This window comes from Radiomyces spectabilis, assembly GCF_025331425.1.
Source record: "Radiomyces spectabilis strain NRRL 2753 chromosome Unknown BYT42scaffold_12, whole genome shotgun sequence".
Lineage (NCBI taxonomy): Eukaryota > Fungi > Mucoromycota > Mucoromycetes > Mucorales > Radiomycetaceae > Radiomyces > Radiomyces spectabilis.
The window spans coordinates 190,486-203,066 of record NW_026251937.1 but is presented as its reverse complement, the minus strand read 5'-3'; the positions used below and the strand labels follow the sequence as shown (position 1 = coordinate 203,066).

The window sequence follows — 12,581 nt, the reverse complement described above, 5'->3', positions numbered from 1 at the left end:
CAAAAATCTCAGCTGTCATTGACGCTGTGGAACCAGGTGATCGATCAACATTGAAGATGTATCCAGAATCAAAAGTCCATATTGCAGATCAGATACTGTGCCGACTTGTTTTGTATTCATTGATAAAATACTTGCATTTGATTCAATGTGCAATAAAGAATCATGCATACATCATGACGTGTGCATGCGAACATTCTGTGCAGCTTTAGAAAGGCGCCATTCCTTCTTTTTCTGCTTTTCATGCTTCTTGATCAGTCTTGGTGGGTGGTGGATGAATGTTTCGTGCAATTTTATACCTGTTTTTCACATCCAGTGAGAATGTGAGTCATTCACCTCCAATTCTCAGCTGACTCAATATGAGTAAATCTTTTCTCTAGAGAAAAAGTAAACCTAAACAGCACGACGTGATAAAATGACATGCAAGGCGTAATCTTGTAATCTAAAAGATTGGCCAGATCAATCCAGATTCAATTACAGATTAAAGAATCATCAGCTGCATCGTTATGCACCAGTGCTCATCTCGCTAAAATTGGCTAGAATAGAACAAATTAAATCAACCAACCAAAAGTGTAGCCAAGGTTAAGAAGCATTTCCCACATGACTATCCGTCACGTTAAAAAGAAAATTGATAATCGTTGCCTGGACAAGAGTTGCCATGCCTTTTGTTTGTTATACCGTCATTAAATATTTTTTCAAACTCGCTGGTTTTGACAAGAAAATATTTATCGACCTTGTAGGACGGTATAAGAATGCATTTGCTTGGGGACAGAGAGTTGATCAACCACAACATTACAGCGTGATCTTGTCATGCTCCATTTTTTTTAGTGCAAGCGGCCAGTGATGTATATTGCAATAAATCAACGGAATATTATGGTTAACGTATACGTGGTATTGGTGTTCTTACATACAAAATGTGATTTTTGCTGGTAGCGAAGCGGACAGTTTCTTTCTATTTTTTCATTTTTAAACTTCATAAACACGGGCAAAGTAGCTGAACAATCCATTTTCCCCAAATTCCCATCTTTTATGAAGAAAAATTTTAAAATTGGCAATCCAGTTTAAAGTAGGACGAGCGCGACGTTTCAGGTGCCTGATTCAAAGCCTAAAATGGGTCAGTTTTCTGTGCTGTGTTTTCACTAACCCAAAAACGCCTCTATTATTTTTTCAGTTTCCGACTTTTTTCACTTTCTTTGATCTATAAATTCCTTGACAACGCTCTTCCATTTCTGATTTTCTTCTTCTTCTTCTTTTTTTACTTTACTTACTTTTTTGCACGAAAAATATGTCTGCTACTCAAGAAACTACTGCCACTGAGCCTACTGTCACTTCTCCTACTCCCGCTCCTGCCGCTGCTGAGCCCGAAGCTGTGGCTCCTGCTACCACTGCTCCTGTTGTAGTTGAGGAACAGAAACCTTCTGAGAACGTCCAGACCACCGCCGAACCATCCAAGGAGCCAGAGCAACCCAACTCTGAAGAATCCAAGGATGCCACTGCCCCTGCTGCTGTTCCCGAACGCTCATCATCACCTGCCAGATCAGGTACGAAGCGTCTTTCCATGTTCCTCAACAAGGCCAAGAAATCCTTTTCTGGTGACAAGGCCGTTCCCGCGGAAGAAGTCAAGCCGTCTTCTGAAACACCTGCTCCTGTGGTTGAAGAGAACAACGAATCTACTACTCCTGAACCCGCTACCACAGCCGATTCGACCGAAGCCGCGCCTACTTCTGCTGCTGCCTCACCTGAACCTGCCAAGTCAGAACCGTCTCACGAAGAAAAGAGAAAATCTCGATTCCTCAACGGCATTTTTAGCCGTAGCAAGGTATGATGTGGTTTTTTTTTACCTTTTTCTTTTTGGCTTCGTGGATCCCAGTGTCGGAGTTTAGTTTTTCCATGTCATCTGTTCCCCAAAGGGGTCATTGTTCGGCATGGTTCTGTATTACCTAGTATACGACTCCGCTGAAAACTTTGTTGACGATCTTTTTTGGTTCTTACTGGATGGCATGATGCTGAAAATGACATTTAACCTTTTATTTTCTAACATTATAGAGCCCTTCCAAGGAAGACACCAAGCACAAACACGAAGAAAAGAAGGAACAGGAAGCCTCCGCTCCAGGTAAAGCTTCACGTTGTTCATTTTTTAATGTTTCAATTTTTTTTTTGTGTGTCTTGCTGAACCTTAAATATTATTAGTCACCGGCGAAGCGGCTGCATCTGTCGTTGACAATGAGCCTGCTACCACTGCTACTACCGCGGAAACGGCCGAAGAAACCAACAATAACGAAGCTTCTGCTACTGCCGAACCTGCGACTGCTGAAGCTACCGAATCTCAGTCTGCTACTGCCGCTCCAGCTTCACCCAAGCCCAGCAAGGAAACCAACGTGATCGATCAGATCAAACGTCACTCATTTGTGAATAAGTTCTTTGGTCACAAACACAAAAAGGATCATGACGCACCCAAGTCGACCACTACTCCTGAATCAAATGAAGCTGCCAATGAGCCGGAAACGGAAGTTGCTGCTGGTGTACCTGAAGTTCCTATTGAACCTGCCGCTGCTGAACCTGCCGCTGCTGCTGCTGAACCTGTTGAACCCGCCTCTGGTAAGTTTATCATTCACAAGTCCAACCTTGATTTGGGAAGATCCATAATCGCTCTTGTTGCAACATGGTGTACCATGTGTAACCATTTCTAAATGGAATTTTATGACCTCATGCTACAGATGTTAATTTTTTTTTCTTTCGGCATTTCTAGAACAAAAGGCTACGACCACCAAGGAAGAAAAGCCGAGCTCTCGACCCAGCTCTCCTTTGGGTCGTCGTTTGACACAGATGCTTCGTGGTTTCCCCAAAAAGGATAAGAAGGAAAAGGAAAAAGCCGATAAGCCTGCTTCTCGTGAAGAACCGGTGGCCGAAGAAACTTCGGCTCCAGTAGATGCTGCAACCAAAGACTTGCCTCCCAATCCCGAAGGTGCCGAGCCCAGTGCCAAGACCACCGAAGAATCGGCCACGAAGCCTGTTGAACAAGAAAACAAGGAAGTCAAGAACACCGTGGAAGCCGCTGCCACCTCGGCACCTGCTGTTGAAGCTTCAGCATAAATGACAGGTATTGGATGGCACTCTCTCTTGTCTTCCTTATCGATCAGTGATCCGTCAACCTTTCAAATGATTATTATTATACTATTTTCGCTCTTTTCTTTTCATCTTCCTTCTTTGCTTATTTTACTTTGCGCTTATTTTTAAATTTCAGTAATTCATTCAATCTATACTTTTTATTATTATTGTTATTTTCTTCTTTCCTTTCCTTTCTTTTACAGCTTTTACTTTATTTTCACCCATTAATGCCTTTTGGCTCAATAAAGTTACACTAATGATCAAAAAAATTTTCTCTCCCAAAAATAAAAACGTTGCCCTATTGCACCGGTTTTAGCAATGTACCACAGACCTCGTTTGTTTTTTTTTATCGCGCCACAAAAAAAAAAAAAAAAAAAAAAAAAACCGTGATCGTGATCCGCTCCTCTGAACGGGAATCAAACTTGGATTTTTTCTATTTTTACTTGTCATGAAAGCGAAAAATATATTGAGAAGTAAAATAAAAAAAAAGAAAAAGGTAGAAGCATCATTATTGGATGATAAAAAAAAAAGTGAGAAGAATGATATATACATAGGAGAAAGAAAGAAGAAGAAAAAAAAAGGAGTTCATGCTTGATTATACTGCTTGTCTAAAAACAACCTTGCCTTGGCTTCGGAATTGAAGAACTTCCCTGCGACCCAAAATTGTAAGAGCCCGCAGAATAGCAGCATCTGTATAACCTTGCTGAATGAAATCATTCTTGATCTTCACCACCGCCACCTGAGAACCGATGGGCAATCGGCGTTGGATTTCAAGCTCAATAGCTTGAACTTCAGCCATGATCTCGCTACGAGTCATACCGTCGGCTAAACAAAACATTACCAGGATCAGCTTATGTTTTTGTTTCTACAGAATATCAAAACTGCTCATCTGCAACTTACCTCCCCCGCCACTTTGAACTGCATCCATGGTGGAGTACTTGAATAACCGAATCGCTTCCTCCACATGCTTTTCTGTGGCCACAGGAGAAAGGGTCATTTTAGCAAGAGATTCGGAAATACGGATAATAGCCTCCAGTTGTCTGTAACATTCCAAAAGAAACGTAGTGTGAGTCAATCACTGCCAACGCATTTTTTTTCTCAAACTAATTTTTTTTAGTGCCATCCTATTTCTCTCTGACCTGATGGTGATCGGAATAGAAGATCGGACTTGAGTGTCTCGTTCGGCTTCCTTGACCTCCTTTCGGATGGAAACAAAATGGCTACTCAATTTTTCGGCCGCATCCGCTGTAAGACGAGGAGCGCATTTCCTATTTAGATCAACCGGGTCAGTCATTTGTCGACATTTTGTGATACTTTGGTAAGTAACACTCACGCTTTGCAGTAATTAATATAAGCCTTCATTTTTTCCAAATCAATTTCACCAATAGCGTCATGCACCTGGCGGTTCATGTGCACATTGAGAACATGGCGGGCAATCGACTGCATAAAATGATCACACCACGTGAGTTATCAAATTCAGGATTCGTGCAACTACACAAATATTCGTACCACATCGCGTGCTTCATTATGTTCATCCTTGACGATAAAGATCATATCGAAACGGGACAAGATGGTGGTTTGGAAATCGATGTTCTATAAAAGAGTGAATGAGTATTTACAAGAAGATCGGGTATGGACATCGGGTAGAGAAAAACATTGACAACGTACCTCACCGGGACTCTTCATATCGTCGTATCGACCAAATACCGGATTGGCAGCGGCCAAGACCGAGGTTCTCGAGTTAAGGATGGTGGTAATACCAGCCTTGGCAATCGAAATGGTCTGTTGTTCCATGGCTTCGTGAATAGCCACACGATCTTCATCGCGCATCTTGTCAAACTCATCAATACACACGACACCGCCATCCGCCAGAACCATGGCACCGCCTTCTAAATAGAAATCACGCTAAACGGATAATCAGACGAGGAGTCAGTACCTAATGATGAAACCGGGTTCTGAAATTTTTTCAACGTACAGTGCTGGGATCACGGATCACGGATGCAGTTAAACCTGCAGCACTACTTCCTTTACCCGAAGTATACACTGCGATAGGTGCGACTTTTTCGACAAACTTGAGCAGCTGGGATTTGGCCGTACCGGGATCACCCAACAAAAGCACACTGATGTCACCTCTCAATCGAATACCGTCAGGAAGCACCTTCTTCGATCCACCAAACAACAAACATGCGATGGCTTTCTTGATATCTGCGATTCGATATACATGTATAAGCTCATCACATCCATGTTCTGTCGCGTTCATTCCTCTTACCCTTGTTGCCAAAAATAGACGGAGCAATACTGCCAGCAAATGATTCGTAAAGATCCGGTTGTCGGGACATGCGAATAAATTCTTCCTCTTCAGCGTCCGTAAACACGGGACGTCCGCGACCGCCATTGTGCTGATCCACATGCAAACCAACCACGCGGATGTAAGGCGTTCGAACGGCAGCAGCACCGGTAGATTTCTATACAGACAGAATCCCAACTCCATGAATAAAACAATGACTGCAATATGTGGACTACTTTCTCCTACTTACAGCCGCTTTGTTCTGGAAAATCGAATAGATACCCATGACCACGGCTCGCATACCGGGTACTACACGATTCGTCAACCATCTACAAAGGATGATAAAAAAAAGTCAGCCAGCCAAATCCTTCATAACCGTTGTCAATCCTGTGCTACTTGCCTGTCAGCATTTAAGATCGTGTGGCGAGGCAAGTCACCCACAGGCACCATATCGGGGGCCTCTTGCAGCTTCAGGACCTGAGAGTCAACAAACTCGCACTTATCGTGGACAATTACATAAGGATCGATAGGACAAGGATTCTTCATTTGACCGTCCAAGGGTTGACTACAGGTTGAAATAAAATAAAAGAAACGCAAGAGTTTTGTTAGCAAGCAAAATCAAGACAAACACTGCTTTTCATCCTTCTATTTACCTATCACAGGTTCTGGGCAAGGTAATAGCGGAAAAGCCTCCATTGACAGGAATCACTTTGGTGTGACGGCAAGACCGACACATAATGTTGACATAGGTTGCGCGGGAACTGAGAGTGGATGCACCAATCACGATACCAGGAATACGGACCAATTTACCAATGTACATTGACTGCCAGCAGAACGATGGGTGAGTATGCGTTTTGTTAAACCATGTTATGGATAAAAGGGAACTTACGTTGAGGTCTCTGATCTGGATAACGTTGGCGTCGGATTTCAACATGACCTGACAGTCAGGGACTTCGCTAATGTCCACTGTGCCTGGACTGGAGAACAGAATACGCTTGGCACTCTCTTTGACTGCTCGCTCAAACTGACGGAGAAAGTATTGCATCAACATTACTGCGCCTGCGCATGCTTTTCATTTCAACTCAGAATTCTTACCAAAGGCAAAAGATCGGCAGGTGCATTCGTCAACTTGTCGGCAAGATCGGCATTGAAGCTAATAAGGTGGCTCATGTCGACTTCGATATAGTACTGTTTAGCCAGCAAGTGTTCTGACAGTTGATCTCTATTTGTAAGAAAAAGCACGTCAATCGCCGTTTTGTCACCGTCATGGGTCATGCTTGGGAATCCACACTGTACCTGTAAACATAATTATCTCCCAAGTGGAATTTCTGAATGAATTCCAAGAACATTTGGGTCAACTCAGCGTGCGAGTTGACCTGACCTTCAGGTTGCAAGACGCTTGTAGAGTAGATTTGACCACGATCCCAACCGAAGCTTGCCATATTGATAGAGTGACGATGATGCCTGAAAGTGGACTGTATAAAACAAAGCAAAACTGTGAAAAGGCCTCAGACGCGACTCAAAAAAACCGACCATGACGCGAAAAAACTTTCCCCAATTCGCGTGTTGGATGTCCGCCCCAAATCTCAAAGTCACAGCCTGACATTTCCACCAGGAATTTCACCCATCCCCCTGTTAATTTGCTATCAACTCTTGTCATCTTACGCATAGATCTCGTTTTGTTCATCTAGAGTAGGCTGAGTGAAAATTAAGATAATGACTTAATTCGTATTACAAAACGGAATACTCACCAAGAGAACGCTGTTTATAACTGCTCGAGGTTATCCTTTTGCTCTTTTGGTTTTCATTGTTTTAAGGTAAGGTTTATTTAAGAGTTGGTTTAATTGGTCCTTACTCAAATATATATCGTAGCCACTGACGCAAAAGGATAATCGAAAGCAGCGTAAACAAAATTCTTTCAATCTAGTGACAACAAAAAGAGTGCCCTTATTAATAAAATAAGCAAGTCACATTGCCTTTTCTAGGTTATAACTCTTTACATAGAAACGGTTCTCATGCCATATTGCCTTTTTAGCGCCATTGCTACGCACTGTTTGTACGAAAAAGTCCACCCAAAAAGGCATGTTACCCACACACTGTGTTAAAATAATCTCTGTGACATTGCCTTTTCCGGGCCATTGCCACATCCTGTTCGTACAAAAGCAACCTACCCAAAAAGGGACGTTGCCCACACACTGCCCGACAATATATAAAAGAGAAAAGATTGCTTTTGACCTTTAATTTAGTTATATCCTGTCACAAATAAAAAAAAATAATCTACAATATGCCTTGCCGTTGTGGAAGTACGGATCGAAGAATTACCAGCGCTTGGTGTCCGTTGAACCAGGAATACAACTACTGGGCAGATTATTCAAGAGTAGCCGTCATTCCAAGAAGCACAAGTGCAGCAGTTTTTTCATGTCTCTCCACAATGTATATACACTTTTTTTGATGATTTTTCAAAATGCATTTTTTTAAAGAAATTCTGGAACTTCGGATAGACCTTACCAGACGCTGCCAATGTGGACGTACGGATCATCAAAGAATGACAAGTTCAAGGTGTCCGTTGAATCGCATGAATACAACTGCCGAGTTTATTCAAGTCACCCAACAAGGTATTTTGCATATCCTCTTGGCAGTAGTTTATTCAAAATTATGCCAGCATTGTATACATTTGTCCTGGATATTTTCCAATTTCTGAGATCCCGATAGATCTACTTTGCCAATGTGGCGGTACAGACCATCAAAACGTGTCAAGCTCGCTCTGTCCCTTAAATCCTAGAAACATGACAGCCGACGTTGAGGATGTCGCTCCACCTGCACCAGTACCTTCAACTATGGAAGGTATTATTTTCTTTAAAGCTCCTCTGACATTGCACGAATTAAGTTTATATTTTCCCATTATGTGGCTATCAGTTGAGCCAGCCGACCTTGAGGATACCGTCCCACTTGATCCCATGTCTTCAACTACGGAAGGTATGTATTCTCTTCAAAGCTCCTCTAAGATTGCATGCATAAAGAGCTTATATTTTCCATTTACGTTATTTTGTCAGTAGGACCATCCCACAATACTGCCCGAATCTCCTTTGAAGAATTTCAAGGAGGCGCCTCGATTCGTGCTCGAAACGTCAACGTCGATGGAGTAATGGACAATGGCAGCATGACCTTGGTCTGTGTTTCCTGTGGAGCCAAAGGCTGGGAATCCGAAAAGTAGCTGGAACTCGTCAAGAACCTCGGTTTGTCATTTGCTGCAACCATGGAAAGCTCCAGTTGCCCGTCCTTCAGCCACCTCCTGAAGAGCTGCGACAATTGCTCACTGGCCAAGACGCAATCTCCAAGGAGTTCATCCATTATATTCGAAAGTAGAATGCCCTTTTTGCATTTACTTCGATTGGTGTCGAGGTATGTACATCATGACAGTTGTCGTGTTGAGCCAACGCCCAAACAAAACCAGAAAAATGTTGCTTACTAAATTGGATTTGATATACTGTAGATTGATGAGGAATTGACCAATGCAAGATCTGGCACTTATACATTTCGTATGCATGGCACTATCCATCACAGGATTACCCAATATGCATCCTCACCAAGCTTTCAGCCTTCATTCTCGGAATTATACATTTATGGTCCTGATATTCAGCAGCAACATCGGTCATCTATGTTTGAAGATCTTCATCGCCAAATACTACAAACTTTGCAGACGATGATGGCTCGGGTGAATCCATATACCCGCATATACCAATCAATGAAAATTATAAGTTCTTAATGCATACCATATTTAGAGGAGCGCTGAAGAAAATACATACCTTCCGTAGTTGAAGACACAGGAGCAAGTGGGATGGTATCCTCAACGTCGGCTGGCTCAACTGGTAGCCACATAATGGGAAAATGTAAACTTAATGCATGCAATGTCAGAGGAGTTTTGAAGAAACATCCATACCTTCCATAATTGAAGGCACTGGCGCAAGTGGAACGGTATCCTCAACGTCATCTATCATATTTCCAAGGTTTAAAGGACAGAGCGAGCTTGACACGTTTTGGTGGTCTGTACCGCCACATTGACAAAGTAGAACTATCGGGATCTGAGAAATTGAAAATATCCAAGCCGAATGTATATAATATGGCATAATTTTGAATAAACTGCTGCCAAGAGAATATGTAAAATACCTTGTTGGGTGACTTGAATAAACTCAGCAGTTGTATTCATGCGATTCAACGGACACCGTAAACTCGTTCATTCTTTGATGACCCGTACGTCCACATTGGCAGCGTCTGGTAAGGTCTATTTAGATTTCGGGAAATTTTTTAAAAAAAAATGCATTCTGAAAAATTATCAAGAAAAAGTGTATATACATTGTGGAGAGACATGAAAAAACTGCTGCACTTGTGCTTCTCGAATGACGGCTGCTCTTGAATAATCTGCCCAGTAGTTGTATTCCTGGTTCAACGGACACCAAGCGCTGGTAATTCTTCGATCCGTACTTCCACAACGGCAAGGCATATTGTAGATTATTTTTTTTATTTGTGACAGGATATAACTAAATTAAAGATCAAAAGCAATCTTTTCTCTTTTATATATTGTCGGGCAACGTCCCTTTTTGGGTAGGTTGCTTTTGTACGAACACGATGTGGCAATGGCCCGGAAAAGGCAATGTCACAGAGACTATTTTAACCGTGTGTGGGTCACATGCCTTTTTGGGTGGAGTTTTTCGTACAAACAGCGCGTGGGCATGGCCCTAAAAAGGTAACAGGGCATGAGAACCATTTCTATGTATAGAGTTATAACCTAAAAAAGGCAATGTGACTTTGCTTATTTTATTAATTAAGGGCGCTCTTTTTGTTGTAGATATTTTACCTTTCAATGTCACTTCACATTGCTGGCCGCGCCTGGGTGGATAAATGAATATTCTAAAATCACTTTGTCCTTGGATCAAGAGGACAAAGCGGAGAATTCCGTTTTACAAAGAGTGCTCAACTTAGTCACCCAGTATCAAGTGCTGCATCATTCTTGCTGCCAATTCATTGCGGTGCTCGATAACATGTGGTCGTTTCAGGACTCTCAAAGTACGACCAAATTCGGAACCACGTTTCGACATACACGGTACGGACAGTGCTTAGCAAAAGAGTGCCTGTATCGCAAAAGTGTTTTTTGATGTTATGCCTAAGCTCGCTCTTGAAATATATGAGGAAAGAAACAAAGGTTTGCATTCTTTTGTCTTTTTTTGTATTCCGTTCCAAGTTCGAGGTCTCAAAGTACGAAAAATAATGGCGTCCATTTTTTTTTATCGATGGCGCTTGGTCTGAATTTTAAAAAAACAAAAAATAGGGCTTTTGGCAATTTGCGTTATTATCATATCGTCGACCTGGTGTTGCACTATTATATGAAAGTCAAGATAGCCATTTCCGAACCTCCAGAAGTTATTGATCCTCTCATTACCGATTTAGCAGCATGCATTGCTAAAAGCAAACGTGTTCTCGTCATCACAGGCGCAGGCATTTCCTGCAGCGGAGGCATACCGGTATTGTGATTAGCCACGGTTGAGCAACCTATGCGCCCAATGAGTATTTGTATTGATTGACCTGTTAGGATTTTCGCTCGTCAGATGGTTTATATGACCTTGTGAAGAAAAAACATCCAGATATTGTTTTACGCGGCAAGGAACTGTTCGATGCTATGCTATTCAGAGACGAGAAGCAGATAAAATGCTTTTACACGTTTATGGCCGAACTCAAGCGTCTGATTTCGTCAGCAGCACCTACACCAACCCACGCCTTCATTCAAAAGCTGAAGCAAAACGGCCAATTGTTGCGTTGCTATACCCAGAATATCGATTGTTTGGAAGAATCCATCGACTTGCCTGTTATCCAACTGCACGGTTCCATGAATAAGGTGAAATGCACCCTGTGCCCCGCCACCTATAAATTCACGACGCGCATGGAAAATCAGTTTCGTCGCGGTGTCGCGCCTCCATGTCCTCAATGTACCATTGTCGACTGCGAACGAATTCGACAGGGCAAACGATCCTTGGCTACAGGCACACTACGTCCGGATGTGGTGCTATACAACGAAGAACATCCTAATGGGGATATCATTGGTCAAATGCAGACGAGCGATCTGAAAAAGAAACCAGACTTGATGATCGTGATGGGAACGTCCTTGAAGATACCCGCATTGAAGAAATTTATCAAGCAAGCGTCACGCATGATTCACGCTACCAAAACCGGACGCGTTATCTTTGTGAATCGTACACAAGCAACCAAGGAATGGGAAAAAGTGTTTGATTACGAAGTGCTTGGCGATACCGATCACTGGGTGAAAATCATTGAAAAGAAAATGGCCGACGAGAAAACCATGGCGGCGGCCGTGACGAGACTGAAAAGATCCATTTCATCCGTGAGTGACGAGGACGACAAGGAAAATACCATAGCATCCGGTACAAAGAAAACCGTCACTCTGAATGTCAGCAGCAGCAAACAAACCACGCTCAAAGGCTTTCGTGTCACCAAATCGGCTGCAACCACCAAACGCACTAAAACTGCGTAATGCAGTTATTTGCCATTTCCGTCATGATTTTCCCTTGTTTACTATTTTCAAATGTTTTATGTCAACTAGGATGCTTGATATTTATTGACCGTTTCATATCATACCTCTCACGATACTATCAATCCGAATTGCATTCAAATTATCTCTCTTCATCGCCTCTTGATGAAATGAGCAACGTATAAATAAACAGCACTCATTTGCACCAAATTCGGTTTTATTTGCTTGCCGTATGTTGAATTGGTTATCGGCCTTTGGTCGTTACTTGTGGTGTTTGGTAAAACAAGTTCAAGGAGGGGAAAGACCCTCATCTTGATAAGTTTTTTTTGCAAAGTTTTTCTGTTTTCAGGAACCCATCCCCCAGATGTTGGAAAACCAGTGGGCAGCCGAAAGTTCCGAAACACGAACCACCTCATTTTGGATAAAAATTTAGGCCAAAGGTAATCTTCTTTCGACCATCACACAAAAAAAAAGAGAATTGCCATTATTTCCGCGAAAAAACATAAAAAAGGTACAGCGTTATGGTCACACATGACTCTTGTCTTATTCACTGTCATTGGATGGTTGTTTACGGTTGATTTAATCATACTCTTATGGAATACCAATGCGCTGTCGGCAAAACCACTTCCGTTTCACGTGTTTCAATCG

The 12,581-nt window shown here is 42.3% G+C and overlaps 3 protein-coding genes across 3 annotated transcripts; 2 read left to right on the top strand and 1 right to left on the bottom strand.

Moving 5' to 3' along the window:
- The first annotated feature begins 1,254 nt into the window (after positions 1-1,254).
- Positions 1,255-3,432, top strand: BYT42DRAFT_582138 (uncharacterized protein). The gene is made up of 4 exons (XM_051569655.1): positions 1,255-1,816; positions 2,044-2,110; positions 2,188-2,595; positions 2,747-3,432. The coding sequence occupies exons 1-4, from the start codon at positions 1,283-1,285 to the stop codon at positions 3,088-3,090; spliced, it is 1,353 nt and encodes a 450-aa protein (XP_051419950.1). The 5' UTR covers positions 1,255-1,282; the 3' UTR covers positions 3,091-3,432.
- A 61-nt stretch (positions 3,433-3,493) lies between these two features.
- Positions 3,494-6,304, bottom strand: BYT42DRAFT_582131 (MCM2/3/5 family-domain-containing protein). The gene is made up of 12 exons (XM_051569654.1): positions 6,282-6,304; positions 6,046-6,215; positions 5,793-5,957; positions 5,643-5,721; positions 5,375-5,570; positions 5,081-5,310; positions 4,774-5,010; positions 4,615-4,698; positions 4,439-4,545; positions 4,245-4,373; positions 4,006-4,145; positions 3,494-3,930 (listed from the first exon to the last, which is right to left on the bottom strand). Exons 2-12 carry the CDS (start codon positions 6,210-6,212, stop codon positions 3,701-3,703), a joined length of 1,764 nt encoding a protein of 587 aa, XP_051419949.1. The 5' UTR covers positions 6,213-6,215; positions 6,282-6,304; the 3' UTR covers positions 3,494-3,700.
- A 4,378-nt stretch (positions 6,305-10,682) lies between these two features.
- Positions 10,683-12,140, top strand: BYT42DRAFT_520436 (DHS-like NAD/FAD-binding domain-containing protein). Its single transcript, XM_051565271.1, has 2 exons — positions 10,683-10,911; positions 10,980-12,140. The coding sequence occupies exons 1-2, from the start codon at positions 10,774-10,776 to the stop codon at positions 11,934-11,936; spliced, it is 1,095 nt and encodes a 364-aa protein (XP_051419948.1). The 5' UTR covers positions 10,683-10,773; the 3' UTR covers positions 11,937-12,140.
- Positions 12,141-12,581: the final 441 nt, after the last annotated feature.

Coding starts and splice junctions, on each gene's coding strand:
- BYT42DRAFT_582138 (XM_051569655.1), top strand. CDS start 1,283: ATGTCTGCTACTCAAGAAACTACTGCCACTGAGCCTACTGTCACTTCT. Junction 1,817..2,043: donor GCATTTTTAGCCGTAGCAAG/GTATGATGTGGT, acceptor CTAACATTATAG/AGCCCTTCCAAGGAAGACAC. Junction 2,596..2,746: donor ACCTGTTGAACCCGCCTCTG/GTAAGTTTATCA, acceptor CGGCATTTCTAG/AACAAAAGGCTACGACCACC.
- BYT42DRAFT_582131 (XM_051569654.1), bottom strand. CDS start 6,212: ATGTACATTGGTAAATTGGTCCGTATTCCTGGTATCGTGATTGGTGCA. Junction 5,571..5,642: donor TTTTCCAGAACAAAGCGGCT/GTAAGTAGGAGA, acceptor CTGTCTGTATAG/AAATCTACCGGTGCTGCTGC. Junction 4,546..4,614: donor ATAATGAAGCACGCGATGTG/GTACGAATATTT, acceptor CATTTTATGCAG/TCGATTGCCCGCCATGTTCT.
- BYT42DRAFT_520436 (XM_051565271.1), top strand. CDS start 10,774: ATGAAAGTCAAGATAGCCATTTCCGAACCTCCAGAAGTTATTGATCCT. Junction 10,912..10,979: donor CCTGCAGCGGAGGCATACCG/GTATTGTGATTA, acceptor TTGACCTGTTAG/GATTTTCGCTCGTCAGATGG.